Raw genomic sequence first — 21335 nt, 5'->3', positions numbered from 1 at the left:
AGTCTATATTGACTAATGATACGCAGTCTTGCATTTTGAGGAAATAACTGCACCTATTGAACAGTAAGTTATCAATACTCCAAGTGATTGGAGAGCCAACAACTACAGCATACCGCTCTTCGTAATTTAGCTTTAATCCTCTAAGAAATCCAATCGCATCCAGCTTAAGTGACAAAGGTAATAAGAAAATGTTGCTTATCGAGATCACTTATCATTTATTACTACCAGAGGCTACTCAGGCTGCAAAATAAAATGAATTATTTTAGAGTAGGATTGCAGATAATGGGATGTTGAGACATCTAATCACTAGCTGTATGCCTGCTTCTTCGGAAATGTTGATTTTTAAAACGCTGATTAGATGAGTGTCTAATCCAGGCATCAGTTTCTTGAAATACACCACTGCTCAAGACAACTTTCAGTAAACAATGACTAAATATAATGCTTCCCTCAGCTGCAGGCTAGAGTATGCAGTGGTGTGTGTGCATTAGTGTGAATGACTCCCGTTTCTATGGTAGTTATGGTGTTAACATGTTAAGCAGCAAAGCTTCACTGTTAAGTTGTGGCTTGCCTAAGTCTGGCTGGAATCAGTCACACATCTGAGGTAATACCCAGGGCAATCAAGTCAATCAATCAAGCCCCCCCCCCCCCCCCCCCCCCCAAACACACACACACACACACCCACACCAATGTTCTGCACCAAATATTTCGATATTGATCCATCTCCATTTCCCCAGAACAGGAGTAATGTCCTCTCAAAAAACACTTCAGCAGGTGTTAATTTAATAATGTGTGGGAGAAAAAGCCAAGAAACAAATGGAGATAAGGGCATAAATAGTTCACAGCTGGCAATGGCTCATCACTTAATGCTGACATTAAAGCTTTGCATAAAAAGTGTAAAGGGTCTCTCCATCAAGGAGTTTTATTTCACAATGTTTCACTCTTTTCAGACCATCCAAATTTACCACAGTGAGGTGATAATGAAAATCATGATTGTGAGTGACTGGCTTTTAGAACTCACATATGCATCTTCACTCAGCGTGGGCTGAAAAATACCCTTTGATACTGGCATTCAGTGTTTTATATAGTCTACACATACTGCTAAGTTAAGTGTATATTTTTGTATGGTTTCAAAGAAAAGTGTGCATAACACACACACACACACACACACAAATCACCTCAAGTCAAGTCTAGAATTATATTGACACGGCTCTTAGATTATAAAGCACACAACATTGCCAGAACAATGCAACTTCAGGGAGGTAGGTAACAGGCTGTGAAGTTATCACAGCCTTAATCTATCTGAATGATGTTGTGAGAAGAACATGAAATACAAGCTGTCTGTTGAGACCTCCTGATAACACAAATTAAAAATGGGAATTTTGCATCCACTCCTTAAATCAAGTTATGAGCATAAGTATGTTTGCCCTAATTTACTAAAAAATTTTGTCCTACAAATTTACACTTTGTCCATTTTAACATGTCCATTTAACATATATTAACATTTAACATATATATTCCACCAGATGATACCATGGAGAAAAAAAGTAATGGGTTCATTCTGGTGATATTACCTGGGCACTGAGCCATGCAATCATGTAATAGTGTTCTGAGTATTCACTAATACTGTGCATATTACTCCCTGATGCATAGTGTACCCAACAGGGTGTAATAATGGAATTTGAGTCAAAAATGTTTTATTTAACACAATTGTTAGAGCATGTTGGTGCTGTACTTCTCATATTTTTAACATACTGTGCACGTAATCATATTCTGTCTGTGTGTGAGTGCAGCCTTACCGTCTGCTACCTCAAGCTGGGCCTTGGCCATGATGCTGCCTGCTACAGTGAGGGCCTGGCAGATATAATACCCTGCATCGGAGCGTTGCACAGACAAAATGGTCAGCTCTCCATTTGCGGACACAGAAACATGGCTATCTCCCTGTGTCGGTTGGTTTGGAAAAAGAAGATCCTACAGGGAGTAAAAGTGGGAAGTAATGCAAATAAAAAGGAAAGGCATACTTGCAGCAAGCCAAAAGTATAAAATATATCAAATGAAACCTCTTTTTGCCTCTTCTTTCTCATTGACAACACATTTTCCAACTCTGAGAAATGTCTTCTTCTTCAGCTGTTCACAAAATGACCTGAATATTATTCAGAATGTTACTAGATTATTGAGTTGCTTTGAGTAGATCTATCTTAAAAAAGCACTCCTAAACTAGATATTGTTTCCCACACAAAATAAACCATTAGGACTCTTTTTATTTTATGCAGATGATACTCATTTCTATCTTCCAATCATAATGAGTTAAAATATTTCAAATAATTATTCTGCCATATTAAGTGTTGATTGTCAGGGGAAAGAAAATGTGAAAGAAATGATTGTATTGTATGTATTTTAACTTTACATCTTCATCCTTCTAACTTTAGAAACCACTGCTATGCTCAAGATATACCTTTAATATGCATACACGTTCCAACAATTATAAACAATTCAGTGATAAAAGTAGGTCAATGTCTCTTTCCTGCTTGGTCTGAATAGCAGTTTACACCGGAGTGATAGTCCTGTTGTGATAACCTGCAGTCATGGTCATGAAATTGAGGCATCAGCATTGTCTGTTTCTGCACCCCAGGCAGACAAGCTGATGGGCAGGAAAGGACATTAGCCTGCTTTCATTATGCCTAATGACTCTAACACAGCACATGACATTGTTTGTTGCTCAGTGTATTGGCCAGCCAGATTGGTGGAGATTGATGATAAATGACCACTTCATTATCTGTATGTGGAACAGAACCACACTGCGCTATTCGCTGGTTTGAGCCTTTTAGACAGATACTAGGATTATGTACAGATTCCTACATAAGATGACATAAAAAGTATGTTTTGTCCAAATCAGTATCCTCACCTGGCTACCCTCTCGTTGCCAGAAGACAGTGGGCTGAGGTTTGCCCCTGGTCTCACAGGGAAAGATAGCTGTTCGCCCTTGTGCAACAATCTGGTCACGGGGTCGCACCACAAACTGGGGCGCCTCTGAGGTTGAAAGTAAAATAAACATAACACAATTGCAACAAATTTTCACAGACATCCAAAATGTGTATGATAGGAAGAAAAGTTAAAAAGAAATATACTTAAACTGAAGGTCCAGCTGCAGACTAAAAGGTTCATGCATTAGGTCTTGTTTTTTGTTCAAGGTCTTCAAACTATTTCTTGGCTATTCCAGACACACAAGCCATTCATCCAGCTGTCAGAACATCAGAATGAATGATACCCGATAAGCTGAATGTCTTGATGTTCTTACCAGTTACAAATTTCTGAACTAAGGCATATCAGCAAAACTGTATCTAGACCCCCAGTTTGAAAGGAGTGAGGTGATAAATCCAGTGTTTCTACAAAATACTGCCAGAAGTCAGGGGTTGATAGGAACAATGTAGATATGCATGTCCAATATTAGTTCGATGAAAGTTTTTGTGGAACTGTCCATGCATACATGTGTGATCCAAAACAGAAAGAGAGCAATGCATGCACAATGGGATCAGCTCTTACTTACCAACAGGATGAGCTGGTGACACAACAATGGTGTGGGTGAGATTAACACACAACACAGAGAAAAAGGAAAGCAGAGTAGTAGAACAGAGGGACAGAAAAGAAAAGAATGAAAATCAGAAATGAATGAGGTGGAATAGGGTTTCCAGCCATGAAGTTCAGGGGCAGGAGGATGGTGCTCTGCCCAAAAGCAGTTGATGGCATGGGCCCCAAGGCAATAGCACCTTGGCAACAGTAGGGCAAAGGGTAACAAATGCCAAAGTAAAAAAATAAAAAAAACTGGCTGTAAAACACATCTGAAAACACTTGATTTATGTCACATTCTCACAGTTAACAGATCTGTCTATATATCTAGTGTCTCATGCGAATGAAACAAACCTTTGACGTGTGGGTTTAGAATAGATTATTTTAAAAACAAAGCAGAAAGCAGAGGGAATCTGACTTGCCAAATAGCAATATTTTTTGTATTCTATAATTACTATGACATAGCTTTCTCTCACTGGTGTGGTGTAAATATGGAGTAAGTGGACTGAGCCCCCAAGGAGAAGTCATAACAGTTCACTTACAGTTGGTTAGATTGTTCATATCTGGAGCCTAGCTGGAGATCTGAAACAATCAACTACATCAGCCTTCTATATAGCTGAGGCCAGGCCCAGCCTTTCAGCAGGGGGGCAATAACGCTTGTAAAGTGGGCAATAAAGGACTGATTGTCCTGTGGCCTGCTTTGGGAGATAAAAAAAATATCAGGGATGGGTTATGAGCTTTGCCATGAGTGAGTCCACAAACAGTTACTCACCTCTGATAGTTAGGTAGGCAGAGGCCTCGACTTTACCTACACGGTTCTCTGCTAGACAGGCATAGGTTCCCTGATCACTGACAGATGCTTTCTTTATCCTCAGCAAGAAGTCTTCTTTTTCATATCTGATGTCATACCTGGCAACAAATGAGAGCAATGACAAGTCAAATGACTTGTCAAATGATTTCAGATAACTGGAAAAGTGATAACAATTATATGCATATTCAAGTGTTCATTTTAATGAAGTAAACAATACAATCAACAAAAAGACATTGAAGGTTCAAGGTTGTGTAAACTTGTCTGATGCTTTAGATGGAAGCTTTTAAAAAGGTTGTGTCATTTTTGATAGAATAAAGACAGACTTTCTAAGGCAATTAAGACTCCCTGCTGCTCACACTCTGCTACAGAGGCAGAAAGAAGAGAGCAATTATTCTGAGATGAAGGCATGGCAAAATGAAAGGTGCTTTCAGCTGGAACCCTAGCTGTTCCACTATTTCAATATTTATAAAGATGAGCCACCCACTGTGGTGCGGGCTATGCAGTATGTTATACTATATGTGTGTGCACGTGTGTGTGTGTGTGTGTGTGTGTGAGAGAGAGAGTGTATCGTGCAGGAGAAGGCAAGCAGTAGAGAGGGAGACAGAGAAAGAAGAAGAGACAGACAAACAGTCTGAGAGTAAGGGAGTGGCTCAGTCTGACAAACTGAATTTGATGAATGAGTCAAGCAGTAAGAAATGACTAATTCATAGACATGTTCTATGCATCAGTGTGTATCCACCAGTTCAGCACACTGTAAGGCAGCACTGGTGCAGTTAAGAGTGAGAGAAACATCTCATCTACCAGAGTTTAGATAAGGGCCTCAGAGCGGCTACAGACAGAATGAGTAGAGGAGCAAGGAGTCAGGCTCTCCCTCTCTGGGGTCCTTTTTGGCGTGAGAGATCCTGTGAAATTGTCTAGCCATCCATACTGATTCAGAGATGGGAGGCAAGTCAGGCAGAGAAATGGCACAAGGGGTGAGAAAAAGTCACATCTGAAATAGATGTTCCAAAGGGTGTGGGCTGAATATCGATGGGGGTTGTGGGGTCTGTCCAGAGTCTGGTGAGGACTCCATTCACAGCACATCTCTGACCCAGATACAGGCTTCCCAGGAGGCTGACGGGTTTAGGAGAAGAATGAAAGAAGTGGAAGGAGGAAAAAGACGTGAGGCAGGTCTGAAAGTAGGACATGTTTCTAGTGTCAAGGGTTGCTGAGGTAGAGGGCACAACTCAAGTACGCAGTCAGACTGCCAGACAGAGCGACAGGCAAATATTATAGTCTACCTCACAATATGTCCTTACCCTGTGACACATCAAGGAGGGTATTGTTGTGTTCATAATAATTGCTTGTAACAGGTGTTAGTTAAGCTTGTAGAATAAGTTAATAGTTTTAAGGCTTTTAGTAATCCTTTTTAAAGCTGAATAATCAATGTTTTGTAGTTGAGTTGCTTGGTTTTGAGCACCATAAGCTCCACATTTATTTTAATTTCATTTGTTTACTTAATACTCTTGTATTTGATTTACTTGAAGCTTGATTTACTTGATAGCAACTCTAGTAGTAATTGAATAGTGTGTCCAAGAACATAATCTTTAATTAGTTTTAGTTGTCAAATTTCCATCAATCACAAGTAGAAAAACAGTTCAGAGTAATGTCAAACAGATGTCAAAACTATATAGAAATGCATTTTTTCAGATTTCTGACACATCAAACATGAGAACTACTTAAGCAAAAAAAGCACAGCAAAAAATTAAGATTCTGATGGATGGCCAGACTGTATAATGAGACATGCTGTAATTAAAGGTATAAAGTGCTGAGCACTAACTATTAAGACCCACATGACAGGTTGATAATGACTTTATAAATAAATAAGTAATCTAATGATTTACAGTTAATATGTACTTATGATGTGGGCCCACGAGGGTGACCCAAACCACAGGAACACCTGACAATATGATTCAATCCAGCACAACACCATAAACTAACAGCTACTGTCAGCTGTGCTTCATTATTTGTCCCTTATGACTTTTATTGTAGAAGTATACACACACAAAGATATGCATGCATACAGAGACACCCCAAACATTCACACACCACTCACCTGCCACGAGGAATGTCCACATCGTCCTTTTTCCAGCGCAGTGTAGGCTGCGGGTCACCGTGGACCTGACACCTGAACTCTACACTCTCGTCAACTAAGACCACCTGGTTCACGGGCCGTTGCACAAAGACTGGTCTTTCTGGATATGGGCAGTGCACATAACACAGATTCTAAATATACTTTTTACAGATAAATGCTCTATGTGCTTGTCTCCTGTTAATACCTATGAAAAAATTCAGCTTTATTTCTATTTGAGCCAGACAAAGAGTGTAATGTCAGACTTCTTACCAAAAACTGAGAGCTGAGCTTTTTCACTCTCTCTCTCCCCAACCATATTGACTGCCACACACACATATATCCCTGCATCAGTCTTCTTGCTATTGGAGATGGTCAGCTTTCCACCACGAACCTATCAAATGTATGCAATTAGAATGAACCAGTTCAATAGAAAGTGCTTTCCATTATAACAGTTCCAGGTATGTGGATGGGTGAGTCATTGACTATATGATTCAGCATGTATATGTAAAAGGGTGCTGTAAAAGAGAGCTTTCCCTGCGGAGTAACCCACCGTGATCCTGTCATCTTTGAGGTCAAGATGAGCTTTATCTTTCCTCCAGAAGGTGGTGGGTTCAGGGTGCCCACGTGGAGGCTGACACTCGAGACTGGCAGTTTCCCCGACCGCTACCACCACATCCTGTGGGTTCTGTCTGAAGTCATCGCGTAACACTGCAAGACAAAATCAACGGAGCAAAGGTTGTTACTTTGACTCTGAGAGTAGGTCATTCAGTTGATCAGTTTTATAAGATTCCATTATGTGAGCCCGAAAGTCGCACTAATACAGTTTTCCTCTTGAGGGGGTAGGGCCTCCCCCAGGTAGGAGCAACAGTACAATATACTGTACATTAAAAAGACAATAAGACAAAGAACAAGAACCACAGAAGAATTTTGAAAGATCATGCATTAAAAATTCAAATAACAATAAATTTCTACAGGCCCATAGTAGCTTCTCAACACAAAGTTCCTACAACCCACAAAGTGAATGTGTTTGCTGAAATGAACAAACCTACTGACATGTTGCTTAAGTTCATGACACACATTAAAACACCAGAGCCACACAGTGTTGGCAGCAATGCCCAAGTTGGGGTGGGTGGGCAATTTGTACATAATGTAACAGGTTCGTCCTCTGGGGAGTTTCAATGAGCTCACGTTAAAATTAATTTGTTGTGCACAATAACAGCAGTAAAGCCTGATGATTGTGCTAAAGTGGAAGACAGGGCTAACAAGTCATAGCAATTCATCCTCTGGGAACCTTGAATAGCCATGGATATTTTGCAACAGAGTATTATAAATGTAATACAGCGCAAGAGAGAAAGTCTTGATTCTGTGATCTATGATCTTGTGCTATGATCTAGTCTAAAGTATGGGCTCTACTGTGGGTTCTACAAGAATCCAAATATTTACTGGACACCTGCAAAATTAAAGGTCAATAATGGGGAATGTGCTGTGAAATTCACTATATTTAGAATCCAATTTTTAGAAGATATTTGAAAGAGATATTTGATATTTGAGACTTTTTGAGTATTTTTTCTGAAACCTTGGATGAAAAAATCAGTTTGAAGATGGGCCTGTACTTTGTAGCACACACAGGGTCAGACCTTGGTTACTTGAAAAGACTCTGTGCCATGGCATGTACAAACTGAAAGAGAAAGCACCAGTGACCATGGATATTGACTGAATCACATGCTCCTTTATAAAGATTTATAAAATGACTAGGGAACAGGTGCAAGGTCCCATTTAGGACTGGGGTAGAATGGCTTCTCATTAACAGCGGCAAAAGTCACAGAGATGTTCCTGATAGAGAGTTCTACTGTTTCTTTTGAAAAGTACATTTAAAGTCTGCCTTATGTGTCTTGTGATGAGTTAATATTAGAGGAAGGGAAACAGCTCTATAAAACCAAAAAAGGAGCCTGGAATAATGACAGCTACTTGAAACACAAATGGTGAAATATGTCAAAATTACTTGAACACACACACTTTTATTTCATTATAATTCTATTTATGAGCAGTTCTTCTGTTGTTGGACAAGCATTTTAATACATCCACGGTAGGGATGTGTGCACTTCATTTTGTATGTTCAAAGAAGCGAAAACATGAAGAATCGTCAAGCAATGCTTGTAAAACCATACTCACACACATTTTGAATAGAGGTATGAGCTAGCTGCTGCTAAGTTAAAAGGTTACAGCTTCAAGATTTCCTCATTCTGTCACAACTGTTATCCCAAATCTCAATTGAAAAGCTACTGCTTTAAGTAGCTACAGGAATGACTGTACTATAAACCGTCACCGGAGTTATGGTTAAAATTAGAGATCGTGATTTAGATCCTGGAATGTGTTGTGTCTACTTTGCATTAATACATCATGACATGTTGTTTTTGTGAAAAGTCTTACTGTGGGCCAATTTGAATAATAAAGTGCCTTGTATGAAAACAGTTGTGACTCTGGAAATAAGAGAATGTCATCGTAGAGAACTGAAACTGATATTAGTCAAAGACCATCCAGCTTGTGAAGAGAAAATACATATAGTGATACTCCTATATGTCAACCTAATTATAATTCACACTTGCTGTTTGTAGATAACATCAGCTGGATGAGTATCTATACCATTATTATCCCATTTATCTACACCAGTCCAAAAAATAGTTATCAGTGTTGTGACTGATTTTCCATATGCGTAGTGTAAACTACATGATCAGTTGTAAAACTCGGAGCAGAATAGAATGAAAAAAAAAAGGCTCTGCATTCAGTTTGTTTTTCATCCTCATTACAGCCATAAGCTGTTCCCACAGGACACCTCTAGTGAGAAGTAAAAATCAGGAAGGAGCCAAAGGCCCTTTGGCCCAGCTGTCAGTCACATCCAGTCTGTGCTGTAGTGCATGAGTCTCAGTTGCAGACACCACACACTTTGGCACAGACATATGCCTAGCTGGCTGTCACATGGTACACTTAGCGACCCATTCGATAGAAAACACCCTCCACTCATCCAGTCACACAACTACCTTCCTGTTACTGAGTTGTCACATTAAAGATGCTTCTATAACAATGAAGCTTGTCTCAAGAGTCTTTGAAGCCCACACATACAGTTAAACTACATACTTCAAGACAGGTAGGGACAATCCAATTCTGCAAATCCAAAGCAGAGAAACGGTTTTATGTTTTATTATGTGCCACTGATACTTCAACTGAAATAGAATTCATGTACAGTAAAAGTCCCCAAAATCGTTTTTTCATTTTCAGAGACACTACCGAACTGTCATCACCCTGAATCAGAATCAGAATACTTTATTGATCCCTGGGAAAAATTGGGGAAATTCATAGGAAACTAGCAGAAGGCTCACGTCTAAATGTGAATGTGAATAACTTATTACATACAATTTCTTACTGAAAATTTGTAAGGGTATGGAATTGTACATAAATAATCAATAATAAATAACACATACAAAAATACTGTTGGCTGTGATTTAGTCAGTCAGTACACATTACTCCACCGCAGTGACAGCCATCCCACACCACATAGGTGGTGTTCATTAAGGCACATGAAATGTGGCATGGGGCTGGTGCTGTTCCAATTTATTGGTTTCAAATGTGGAACCCTTGTGGAGGCAGCACCCATGTGCAGTCTTTTGTAGGGTGGCAATTAATTCAAATGGCAGGGCCACCGCCACTGCTTAATGTTGTCTGATTGAGTATTGCCCATTTACTCAAACAAGCTATTCACGGGACTGACTCGTCGACCAGTTTCATTTGTCAAATCAGAAGGAGAAAGATTTGTAAATGGGATTCATTTCATGGCACAACTGGTGGCAAATGTGTGATAAGGTGGAAGGATCTGGCCCCAAATACATATGCAGTTAACCATTATATGATTAATAAGAGAGGGGGGTTGTGTAGTTGTTGTGAATGTTTAGATATTACATCTTAGCATCCCGATTTCTTGAGACGCTCTGCAGCTACAGCAGCACTCTGTGACTGAATTTCATTTCATTTCATAACAACATCAAATCCATGAAGATCCTGCTTGAGATCTTGATGTGTGTGGCTCAGCTCGCAAACTCCCCAAATGATTCAACAGAAGAATAAGAACTCAATTTGGCACCAAATACTTGGATTTTGAGCAGTCTGTTTATTCCTTTACCTTGGGTAAGTAACTTTCAAAACGTTCCAGTACATTTAACCGACAATGCATTTGTTATCTTCTCTGGTACACTTAATGTCTCATGTATCCATTAAGCTTGCATGCATTTACTGCAGTGTCTCTTTTCAAGGATGCAAGTCAGACAGTCTCTCATGGTCTGAGAGAGGGAATCCTACTGACTTGGTGTCTCCTGGCTTTTCCACTATTGCTGAGCCAGCTTGAGGTTGAAATAATTTGCTTTTTAGTGACATATCTTGACAACTGTTGGCTGGATCGTCATGACATTTGATAGACACATTTATATCCCGTTCAGGATAAATTCTTATTTTTTCTTTAACACCATCATCAAATTTGTCCAATACTATTTTTTTTTTGTTTTGTTTTGATTATCGCAAGCAAACAATGTTTCTAATATTATTCATAGAAAACTGTCCTCCTATTTTAATTTCCTTATTTTCATGTGTGGTTTTTAACATACTTAATGGCTTCACTGGAATGTGAGTGGCAATTAGAATACGTTGGTATCATTTCAAAGTATTGATATTATAATGTCAGCAAAATATGATGCAAAATAGACAATCAATTTCCCTTATAAAACGTATATAATAGTATACACATGTAACAATCATAAGTGTCATGTAACCAAAATACAAAGTTAGAAAATAAGCAGTTTTTCCCAGTACATCCATGTGTATTCATGCATGTGTGTGAGAAATAGTGAGATGCAAACTGTGATGGATTTAAGCAGTTGCATTTTCTAATCATTTCTGACCTATTAATTTTGCACTAATTGAGTCAGTTCAGAACATTAATTAATTGAAAAAGACATTCATTCAATCATAACACAAAATAGTAAATAAACAAGATGGGACAGGCAGATGGTGATGGGTGACAAATTTACAACCTAATTAACTCATTCAGCATTTTATTTACTTAGTGTAGTGTAGTGTAGTGATCCACTTGATTGCTTGTGCATTCTTGTTTGTACCTGTGTGTGTGTGTGTGTGTGTGTGTGCATGTGCGTGCGCCCGCCCATGCAAGCTGGTGGTATACATAACCTCACATCTTACAACCCCACCCAAGTAAATAAATAAATAAAACTGTTGTGGCAGTACTGTATAGCAGTGCTGCAGATGCAAAAAGAAACAGAATTGTTTATGAGTAGAGAGGAAAGAAGAAAACACTAACACCTTCTGATTTGCTGTGTATAACAGATGGTTGTATTTCCATCCGGGAATCACAGATGTGCTGCATGTGGACAAAACTTGCCACATAGCAGGTTCAACATTAATGAGGTGGTGTTCTTTTATATTCACTGTTGATTAGCAACTCTGTTTCTACACAGGCAGTGTGCCTAAGCCTATTGTCTGGTACCATGATGCAAAAATAACAATAATACTGTTGCAAAGGTTTATACAGTTAGTGATGTAGTGACAGAAAATGCATTACAACAGCTAAGTGATTTCTTATGACAGTGGTCTGCTAAATTGTGGTTTGGAGTTTGCTGAAGATTCTTTTTGAACACGAGAGCCTGTAGGGGTGTGTCACTTTCTCAACAGCAGTCAAAGATGTCCCATATCTGTCACATGCATAAAATGCACACTGACGCATACACACATACACACACATACATAAACAACAAAAACAGCTGCCCTGTTCATATATCACAAACTTTGCTGATGAACACAACATTTCATCACTGTTTAAGAGGGCAACACAGACACTGAGACAGATATGCCGACACACACAGTGAGTTGGAGGAAAAATATAGAGTGGAGAGGGCTATTTGCATTGGGGATTTTTTGAATAAATAAACAACTTAACATGTCTGTGCCCTCAAAAAGTCATCAGCAATCAGTCAGGACTACGATCAGCAGAGAGATGATGAGCGTTTACACAAAGTCCCCTGAGGCTACAGGCCCAGCACAGGCGTACATTACCTACTATTCTACCCTTACAACAGCAGGACAGAGCATGAGTAAATCAAGGTCCACTTTAGCAGAAAGAATATGGTATCCAGCCTACAGACACACACAGTATGATGCTTTATGGAGAAAAACATAAGGATACAAAATGAAAATCAACACTGGTTTGGAATATGGGGTAAACAGAATCCCATAAGTCTCATGATAATAACAGACTGGTTGTATGATGTATTTTCCACATATAATTTGAATTATTGGCCAATGCTTGAGAGCTGGCATAAAAAAAATTCTCCTTAATTTATTCAAACATTATCAGCGATTGGTACATCTTAAAGACCAAAGTTTATTTCCATTTTGAAATCTGACATAAAAGCTAATCTTTAAGGCAGGGTTGGATCAGGGCTCCATGGTAAATGAAGTCAGCGGTCTCCAAAATTATAAGTGGGCACCTAGAAAAACCTAGCACTGCTTCGCTTTGCTTTTTTGGCATCATTAGTGTCGAGTCCAATTAGCATCAATATGAAGCTGGAAAATAGATGCATGATGAAAAGTGAGCAAGCCTGTGGCAACAAAAAAATTTAGCTTAGTTTCAGATGCATTTTAGTTTTTAGAAACTGCAGATGACTGTAGCTAGGACAGAATTAAATGGTGAACGCTGTTTTTCTCACTGTTTCTTTTAGAATTATCCTTCATGGTTTTGGCGTTAAACATGGAAATGGCATTTACCTTTTTGTCCCTACCCAAATTTGTGCCACACAAAACTGTAGGGCCCATTTAGCCATATATTTACTCATAACCTCTCTTTCCATGAGATATTTAAATGTGAATTTACACTTTGGGGTAGAATGAACATATTGGTTATGCATTCTTTGGCCTTTGAATTTAGGAGCCAGTCAGCCACCATGAAGGGTTAACAATAAATGCCCTACCATTGTCATGTTTAATTAACCTCCATTCTCCTGTCATGCTAAGTAAATTGAAGTTGTGGATGGTATAGGAGGAGGACCCCCTTCGCCCCCCCGTCTCTCACTTGCCTCTAGTTACAGTAACAGCATTGCCTGAGACCACATTTCCACATCTATAATTAATTACTCTTGTCTCCATGCATTTCTTCACTAGAATATGTGCCTCTATCTCTCAGAATAACCTATGTAAATCCGCTCCTTCTTGCTCTCCAGACTATCTCATCTAATTACACCTGTAAATCCAGATGCACATTTGTGTGCATGGCATTATGCAAACATTTGTACATGGCCTTACTTCGTAAATTTGCATTTAGGGATGCTGAATCTCTCATTAAGTGTAATTCTGTCTTACTATCTTGAGTATTTAAAGAAAACCATTTCCAAATTTGACTGGACTTGGAGGCACATATGACCCATGCTCATAAACCTGGATACTGCTCTGGCTCTAACCGGAGAAATAAAGAGAAAAAGGAGAAAAAGAGAAAAAAAAATGGATGAAAGCAAAATATCGAGATAGACAGTCACATTTTTTTCTTCATAAACCATGGATATCACAGACCCTTACAGCAATATTGTGGAGATGTACAACATGAGCTGGAAAATGAGTCAGGGATCAGAATCTAGCCTTTTATCCGCCTTGTTTCACTAAAGCGGTGGTCACCCAGGGAGAGAGCTTTTCCTTCATACACTCGTCTTCTCTAACTGAAATTATGCACACTGCTGTGTCTCACAGTCATCCTCGTTGTCATCATCGCAGTGGAATGAACTGGATAAACAAAAGCTAAATGTGTTCTCTTACAGGCTTTTAAAGGTTAAAAAAGGCTTAATCTGATTTTCTACACCTTCCCTGTAATTCTAGTAGCCTCTTTTGTTATGCTTTCATGTATGTTCTCAAGTGATAACGCATGGGAAATCTTTGCAGTATATGAACTATAATAGGTTATATCACATTTCTGTATTGTCTTGCCTTTTGTGGGGTCTAATGGAAGAAAGTGACATTAGAGAAAGCAAAAGACATCAGTGATAATCAGTGCATCGACACCATCCAGCCTGATCACACACATCTTATGATAGGCACCAGAGATGGTGCTACTAAGCTGTGTTTACCATAATGTCCTGGCTATATCCTTCTTTGCATGGGTACATACAGATGGGCCACAATATGTGCATGTTTGGATAGTATATAGATCTGTATGGATGCATTTGAAAAAAAAAAACGCTTGAGCTATGAAGCAGAACACTGCACCCCCAACTACTGCTGGCATTCGACACAAAAGAAAACTAATTAATATGGTAATGTCATGCAACCACACTAACTGATAAAATATGGTACGCTGTGTTGCTTTGATTGCACTGATTTGAACTTTGATCTCTAAATGAGTAAATGAACTGAAATGATCAAATATGAATATAGTGCACAAGATTCACGTGACATGGAGGTGAATCTCCCACCACTGGTGCCTATCTACCATGATACACCCAGGACTGATATAGACTGGTTCTAGGGAAGGTCAATATAAAACCATACCAATGGTGGATTTTTAGGGATGGCAGTGCCAGTAAGTGAGGAATTCAAAATAATAATCTAAAAGTTTGTATTTATTTTTTTGAAGGGGCCTAGAAAAGGGGCCCTTTTCTATTCAAGCATGACTGTGTCCCAGTGCACAAAGCAAGGTCCATAAAGACATGTCTGGATGAGTTTTGTATGGAAGAACTTGACTGGCCCGCACGGAGCCCTGACCTCAACCACATCAAACATGACTGGAATGATGTGGAATCAAGATTGCGAGCCAGGCCCTTTCGTCCAACATCAGTGTCTGACCTCACAAATGCTCTACTGCATGAATGGACAAAAACTGCCAAAGAAACACGCCAAAATCTTGTGGAACTTTCCAGAAGAGTTTAAGCTGTTATAGCTGCAAAGCTGTCTATGTATTTATAATGTGATGTCATTTGAGTCCCTGTAGGTGTAATGGTCAGATGTCCCGATACTGTCTATATAGCATATCTTAGAATTTATGGACTGTATTTTCTCCTAATTTATTGGTTGATATATAACTGGGAGCTAATGACTGGTTGTTCATGATGCTGATAAGTGGGGTCCTAGTAAAGCCTTTAAAAGCCGTAAGTCACCTTATTTGGCTTCCAGTACCCCAAGCTCCTCCCACCTCCACCCCAGCCCCCATCACCACTATTCCACTGAGCAGCTTATAAGATTATTCACCCCAAATCTCTGTTAATCACATCCATGCATACCCCCTGGTGAACCAAACGCCACCCAGGACAGATCGTGTACATATATAGTAGGCAGTTGTTAGTGGCTGTCGCTGACCTACTGCTCTCCAGCATCTTCCCAGAATCTATTTCTACCTCTTTCATCACGTAAAGCGTCTTAGCAGATTAAAATGCACAATCTATCAGAAGAAGGACTGCGGTGCCACTTCAGAAAATGGCATACATTTTTTATATATGACATTTCCATGGACAGATAAGTATGGAAAAATCAGTCGAATCTGCCAGTGATCGCCATCGTGGGGTGATCAGTCTCTAGTGAGGGAGCACGTCACTCCATGCGTGAACACACTCATGCATATTCATGCACTTGCTGGTAAAGGTACACACTGATACACACAGAGGGAGGTACGTGTGCAAACACAATCATAACATTTCCTCCTCTCCCTCCCTCCCTGCCTCTCTCTCTCTCTCTCTCTCTCTCATACACACACACACACACACACACACATGCACATACACAAATAGAAGATAAACCTGCTCGATCCATCAAAATGCTGCAGACATTCAAGTTTCAAGTTAATCATCTCTCTCTTCATCCTGTGTCACTCTTCCTTCACTCAAACCTTCTGTTTATAGTAAAGAGTTGACTTCCCCCAACTATTTAGACATTTCTGTTTATCCAGACATCTCAGTATCAGTCCCACCACCATTGCCCTCTGTAACAGTCCCTCACTAAAGACAAAAATTTATGCACTACTTTTAAAAGTGGCTCTAAAGCTAAGGTCCAACTAAAAGAAAACAGACTAATTCAAATATAGCAGGTCATTATTTGAACAAAGTGTGTGGTGCACTGGTTGACAAAATAACTGTAAATACTGACATGGCTAATCTCAGCACAGCTGTTAGTATTAGGTCCTTTAATCCTGGTCCAGATCGGTGATGTGCTCACACTGGCTTGGGGACAGATGAGCAATAGCCACCAGGCTGCCAAGTGGGCTAAAGGCAGCAGACTGGCCTGACGCTCACTTTTAGACATGATAAGCTGTGAATCTCTGGGTCCTGGAGGGCAGTTCCAAACAGCACACTCTTTGTGTTGCATCATACAGCCTTTTGCAAAAAATATGACAGATTCTGCTGAAATCTCATACTCTGAAAACCCTGAGATATATTTTTTACTTTGGTCTGAAATCATCACTGTTACTCTATCCTGACAGTCAGCTCAGAAATGAAGAAAAATATAGAGTGGCTGACAGAGACAACGTATATTCTTATTAACAGAGGAGACAATGTCATTTATTAAAATAACTCAATTTCATTTGTTATTTAAAACAGCAATGGAAGGCAGTGAGTTAGCAGGGCTACTGTTGAGATGCTGACATGTTTATTTACAATAATGCATTGTTTACAACATAATATGTAAATGTGTTATATCATAAATTATCAAATTATAGTATCTTTAAAATCTTAGTAGCAGTTGATGCAAACAGACACTGTAAGCTATAATTTTCGTCAATGAACTTAAAATGTAGGTACAAGGTGATAAAATCTGCAGACATAGTAGTTAGTACACAGCTGAGCTGGTGTAAGTACCATCACTTCGATTTATCAGCGCTTTTTCTTTGTCTCTTTCTGTCTCTCTTTATATTGGCCTTCTTTAAAATAAATCATTCTAAGACCAACAGAAACAGCACACAGCTCGGCAAGCAAACACACAATACATATTACGTGTATCAATTCAGTTTGCTCAGATGTTCTCTATATAAAGAAGGATCTGACCCATTTGATTTTCTAGCTCAATGTTTTATCTTATTTGATCAAAATCAAATCATATTTGTTGATGCTTTCATAACCTGTCAATCACAGTTCCTGACATGCTATTGCTCATCACAGAGAGCTCCCCCTGGTGAAATGCAGTGCCCAGCACAGGGATGGTTCTCTTCCCTGCAGGCAATTTAATAAGCCTTCAAATCATTGTAAAAATGATTGCTTTGAGTGGCTGACTCTGCAGTATAAGGAGTTACACTTCTCTGTTGCTGACACACTGGAGCCAGTCTGTACTGACTTTACTGTCTGATCTGCATAGAAGGCCATGTGCCAAACCCAATTGTCTGTGGTCAGAAGAACCAGAGAGAAAAAGAGACAACATCTGTGTCATTTATCAGTAAGAAGAAAGGTCAGAACTGTAAGACAAGCAATAAATGACTGACAGACGCAAGCATGGAAATGGATGCCAATACATATTCTCTAGGTACAAGGCGTAAGGAAACTGACAATCCTGTCTTAATCCCCTGGATAAGGAAAATCAACCAACGCTCCCGCAGCATACAAACAGGCAGTGCAAACAAAACACACCCAGTTGGCTTCCACAGCTTGTCTTCTTTCAACTTACTATTGAAATTCAAAGATTATTCATTTAACTGAAACGATTTAATAAAATCAAAAAGATAAAAGAAAAATTCCTGCAAACTACAGGGTGCCACATATTTACCTTGAATCAACCACTGAGTTGCCACTGAGCAAGGCCCATACTAAATTTTAAATGCAAATTAGTCAATCTAAAATGCGATGACACTGATTAACCTAGTAGTGGCTTTCGACAATCCTACTTGTTATGTGAAGGCAACAAATTACTTAAGTGACTTGGATAATCTATTTAATTGACTAAAAAGTTCCAAAAATGCCAGAAAAAATTAACATCCTCGTTTCCATTCATGACTAATGATTAATCTCGTATTCTTCTTGCCAAGCATCTAGATGTATTCAAATGCATATTGACAGTGACTAGAATGTGAGAGTATTGTCTACTCACTATAATGTCCTTTCAAAATAGTTGGTGGTGTTTTTCCAATGTGTTGTACAAAAACTAAGAGGCTAGGAGAGAAGAGAAGAGAAGAGAAGGAAAATGAGGAATGAACTAGAGGTCAATCAATAAAAGTTGGCTTTTTATACTTAATAAAGCTGTGTTCAGTCTGTGCTCCCTGCACTACAAAGACTGCACTTATGATTGTTAAGTTGCTTCAATTACTGGCTGGCAGAGGCGTTTGAGAAAAGCACCATTAACCCCGGCATCCAAAGAAACAGAAAACAGCCGGGTGTTTTCTCTCAGGGAATGTAATTGATGAGACACCATGGAACACACCCACTGGAGCATCCAGTCCCAAGGCAAATTATTGCTTGGCTTACAGTATGTGTGGAGTCTACCTGCTTCATGATATTTGGTGCCTGTTGTAATATACTTTGAGTAAAATGTCCAATAAATATAGTACAATCGATGTCAAGTATCTACTGCCCAAAATGAAATCTTTGTTTTTCTTTAAGTGAAAATATGAAAATAGACTTGATTTCACCATCAGAATAATAGTTTCATTTCCTGAGTGCAGACTAACATGTATAAATTTAGGTGTATTTCAGCTGTCACATTTTCCTGACAGCATCAATGTGTGTAAACAAAGTGTTTTCAGTAGACATCCGAGTCAACACAGCCGCAGAGGAATCATCCTTCAGGCTGACACAATGAGACTTGAGCCTCCACACATCACTAATGATCTTTTCCAAGTTTTCTGAGTCCAAGGCTACATGTTAATAAACTATTTCTGTATTGAAATATCTATGTATTTTGACATTTATTTCACAATGAAACCCAAAGGGTGAATAATGTCAAAAGTGATGTTAAAAAAAGACCATTAAGACAGCACAAACACTACACAAACAGCAGGAATGTCCAGGGCTCGAATTGAGTTGGCATGTTCTCCCTGTATCTGTGCAGGTCTCCTCTGGGTGCTCTGGTTTCGTCCTGTGCAGTCCAAAGACACACCAGTAGGTGTGAATGTGTTTGTGAGTCCATGTGTGTGTTGGCCCTGCGAAAAGACTGTGCAGAGTGAACTCTGCCTCTCTCCCACTGTGTGTTGGGATAGACTACATTCTGTTACCCTGAACAAAATAAGCAATTTTGCCATATTTTAATAAAAAGAAAAACAGACACAAGAACTATTCAAAACAGGATACCAAACTGCGGAGGCCACCTGTGTTATGTTTGCCCAGGCGATAAGACTTATTGGACTGCATCTGGCTTTAGGGATGGCAGTGGCAGCCTGTATGCTTTTTGAATTTTCTGAACAACTATCAGATGGACTGTCATGAACATTTGTACCTACATCCATGGTCAACAAAGGATGAATCCTACCTATTTTAGTAATCTCCTGACAATTCATCTGACACCACGGTGACACTTGATTTTTTTGTGAAATTTGTGCAGTTATTGCATGGACTGACATGAACTTTGATTCATAATGAGGTCAAACATCTGAATGGATGAGTACAAACTATTGTACAGATACTCATATGCCCCACAGGATAAATTCTATTAATGCCGACTTTTCACTGTAGCTCTACCATGTGTTGAATTTTTTGGCTTTTCAGGTCAAATTCTAGTTTTTTTCATGCCGTTTTCACATTACATGCATAAACATTGATAACATCTCCAAGTTGCAACATACTTGGCTTAGATCAATAAATAGATAGATAGATAGATAGATAGATAGATAGATAGATAGATAGATAGATAGATAGATAGATAGATAGATAGATTTAGCCTATTACTATCCAAATATTAATGCAGATCAAAATTTTTGCGTTCTGTGTGCAAACATAAACAGTGTGTTGTGGCCACCTCTAGACATCTCTTTGCCACTCTGAGGCCACCCCAGTAAATAAAATTCCTAAAACCATCCCTGCTGCCAAGCTAACAACCTCTCTATCAGCCCCAGCTGAATTGAGTTGGCATGTTCTCCCTGTATCTGTGTAGGTCTCCTCTGGGTGCTCTGGTTTTGTCCTGTGCAGACCATCACCATCACCAGTGTTTGTGAGTCCACGTGTGTGTTGGCCATGTGGTTTATAACCTATATATAGGTTGTGAGGCTATTATTATAATTCTGTCTTGTTTCAGCGGCTGATGAATAAACATCACATTTTAACTAATAGGGTGAGAATGTGTGAAATGTCCTTAAAAAAAAACAGCATATGCTGAGGTTCAGCTAAAACATCTCCAATATCTGAATCACATCTTTGTCCCCGTTGACTTAAGGGACTGAATCCTACAGGAGCCTTCACCCCCACGTTACTTTGCTGCACCCCTTCTGGCACAAGTATAAGAAAAAATACAGCATATAGCAAATTTCAAAAGGTTATGATTTATGCTGTAAGTGCAAGAATCGTCTTTCAGAGCATACTTATGAGCTTGAGGAATCTCATTCACCTCGTCAGCCATTTTGTGTAGGTATTAAACCACCCCCCCCATTTCATAATCTCTTTGCTGGGAGATAGGTGCAAAATGTAATCAGTGAAGATAACTGGGCTATCACAGAGGTGTAGGCTTCCATATCTATAATTTTTGAATTAAATTTTTTAAAAGGACCACTTTTTTTTTTACTAGAAATGTTTCACTTAGCTCAGTTGTCTCCATCCTATGGAGGCTGTTATTGCCAAGCAAACAGGATTTCTTTGTTTCCTTATCATTTAATTGATCAGCAGAGCAATCTGTAATAATGAA

At 39.2% G+C, this 21335-nt stretch overlaps 1 protein-coding gene across 4 annotated transcripts in view; it reads right to left on the bottom strand.

Moving 5' to 3' along the window:
- LOC124070925 (roundabout homolog 2-like) overlaps positions 1 to 21335 on the bottom strand; it is a 70550-nt gene that overhangs the window by 22814 nt on the left and 26401 nt on the right. For 2 of the 4 annotated variants that reach the window (XM_046411267.1, XM_046411268.1), the window contains exons 3-9: positions 7039 to 7196; positions 6759 to 6879; positions 6471 to 6609; positions 4337 to 4473; positions 3545 to 3556; positions 2903 to 3027; positions 1797 to 1968 (exon numbers count right to left, since the gene is read on the bottom strand). In XM_046411267.1, the coding sequence (XP_046267223.1) occupies positions 1797 to 1968; positions 2903 to 3027; positions 3545 to 3556; positions 4337 to 4473; positions 6471 to 6609; positions 6759 to 6879; positions 7039 to 7196 (864 nt within the window). Of the gene's footprint in view, positions 1 to 1796; positions 1969 to 2902; positions 3028 to 3544; positions 3557 to 4336; positions 4474 to 6470; positions 6610 to 6758; positions 6880 to 7038; positions 7197 to 16304; positions 16498 to 21335 lie in introns of those variants that run through there. The other 2 variants (XM_046411270.1, XM_046411269.1) reach the window with 2 other exon arrangements.

This window comes from Scatophagus argus, chromosome 14 (genome assembly GCF_020382885.2).
Source record: "Scatophagus argus isolate fScaArg1 chromosome 14, fScaArg1.pri, whole genome shotgun sequence".
NCBI lineage: Eukaryota > Metazoa > Chordata > Actinopteri > Scatophagidae > Scatophagus > Scatophagus argus.
Note: the sequence above shows the minus strand (reverse complement) of the source record. Positions and strands in the feature narration are given on the sequence as shown.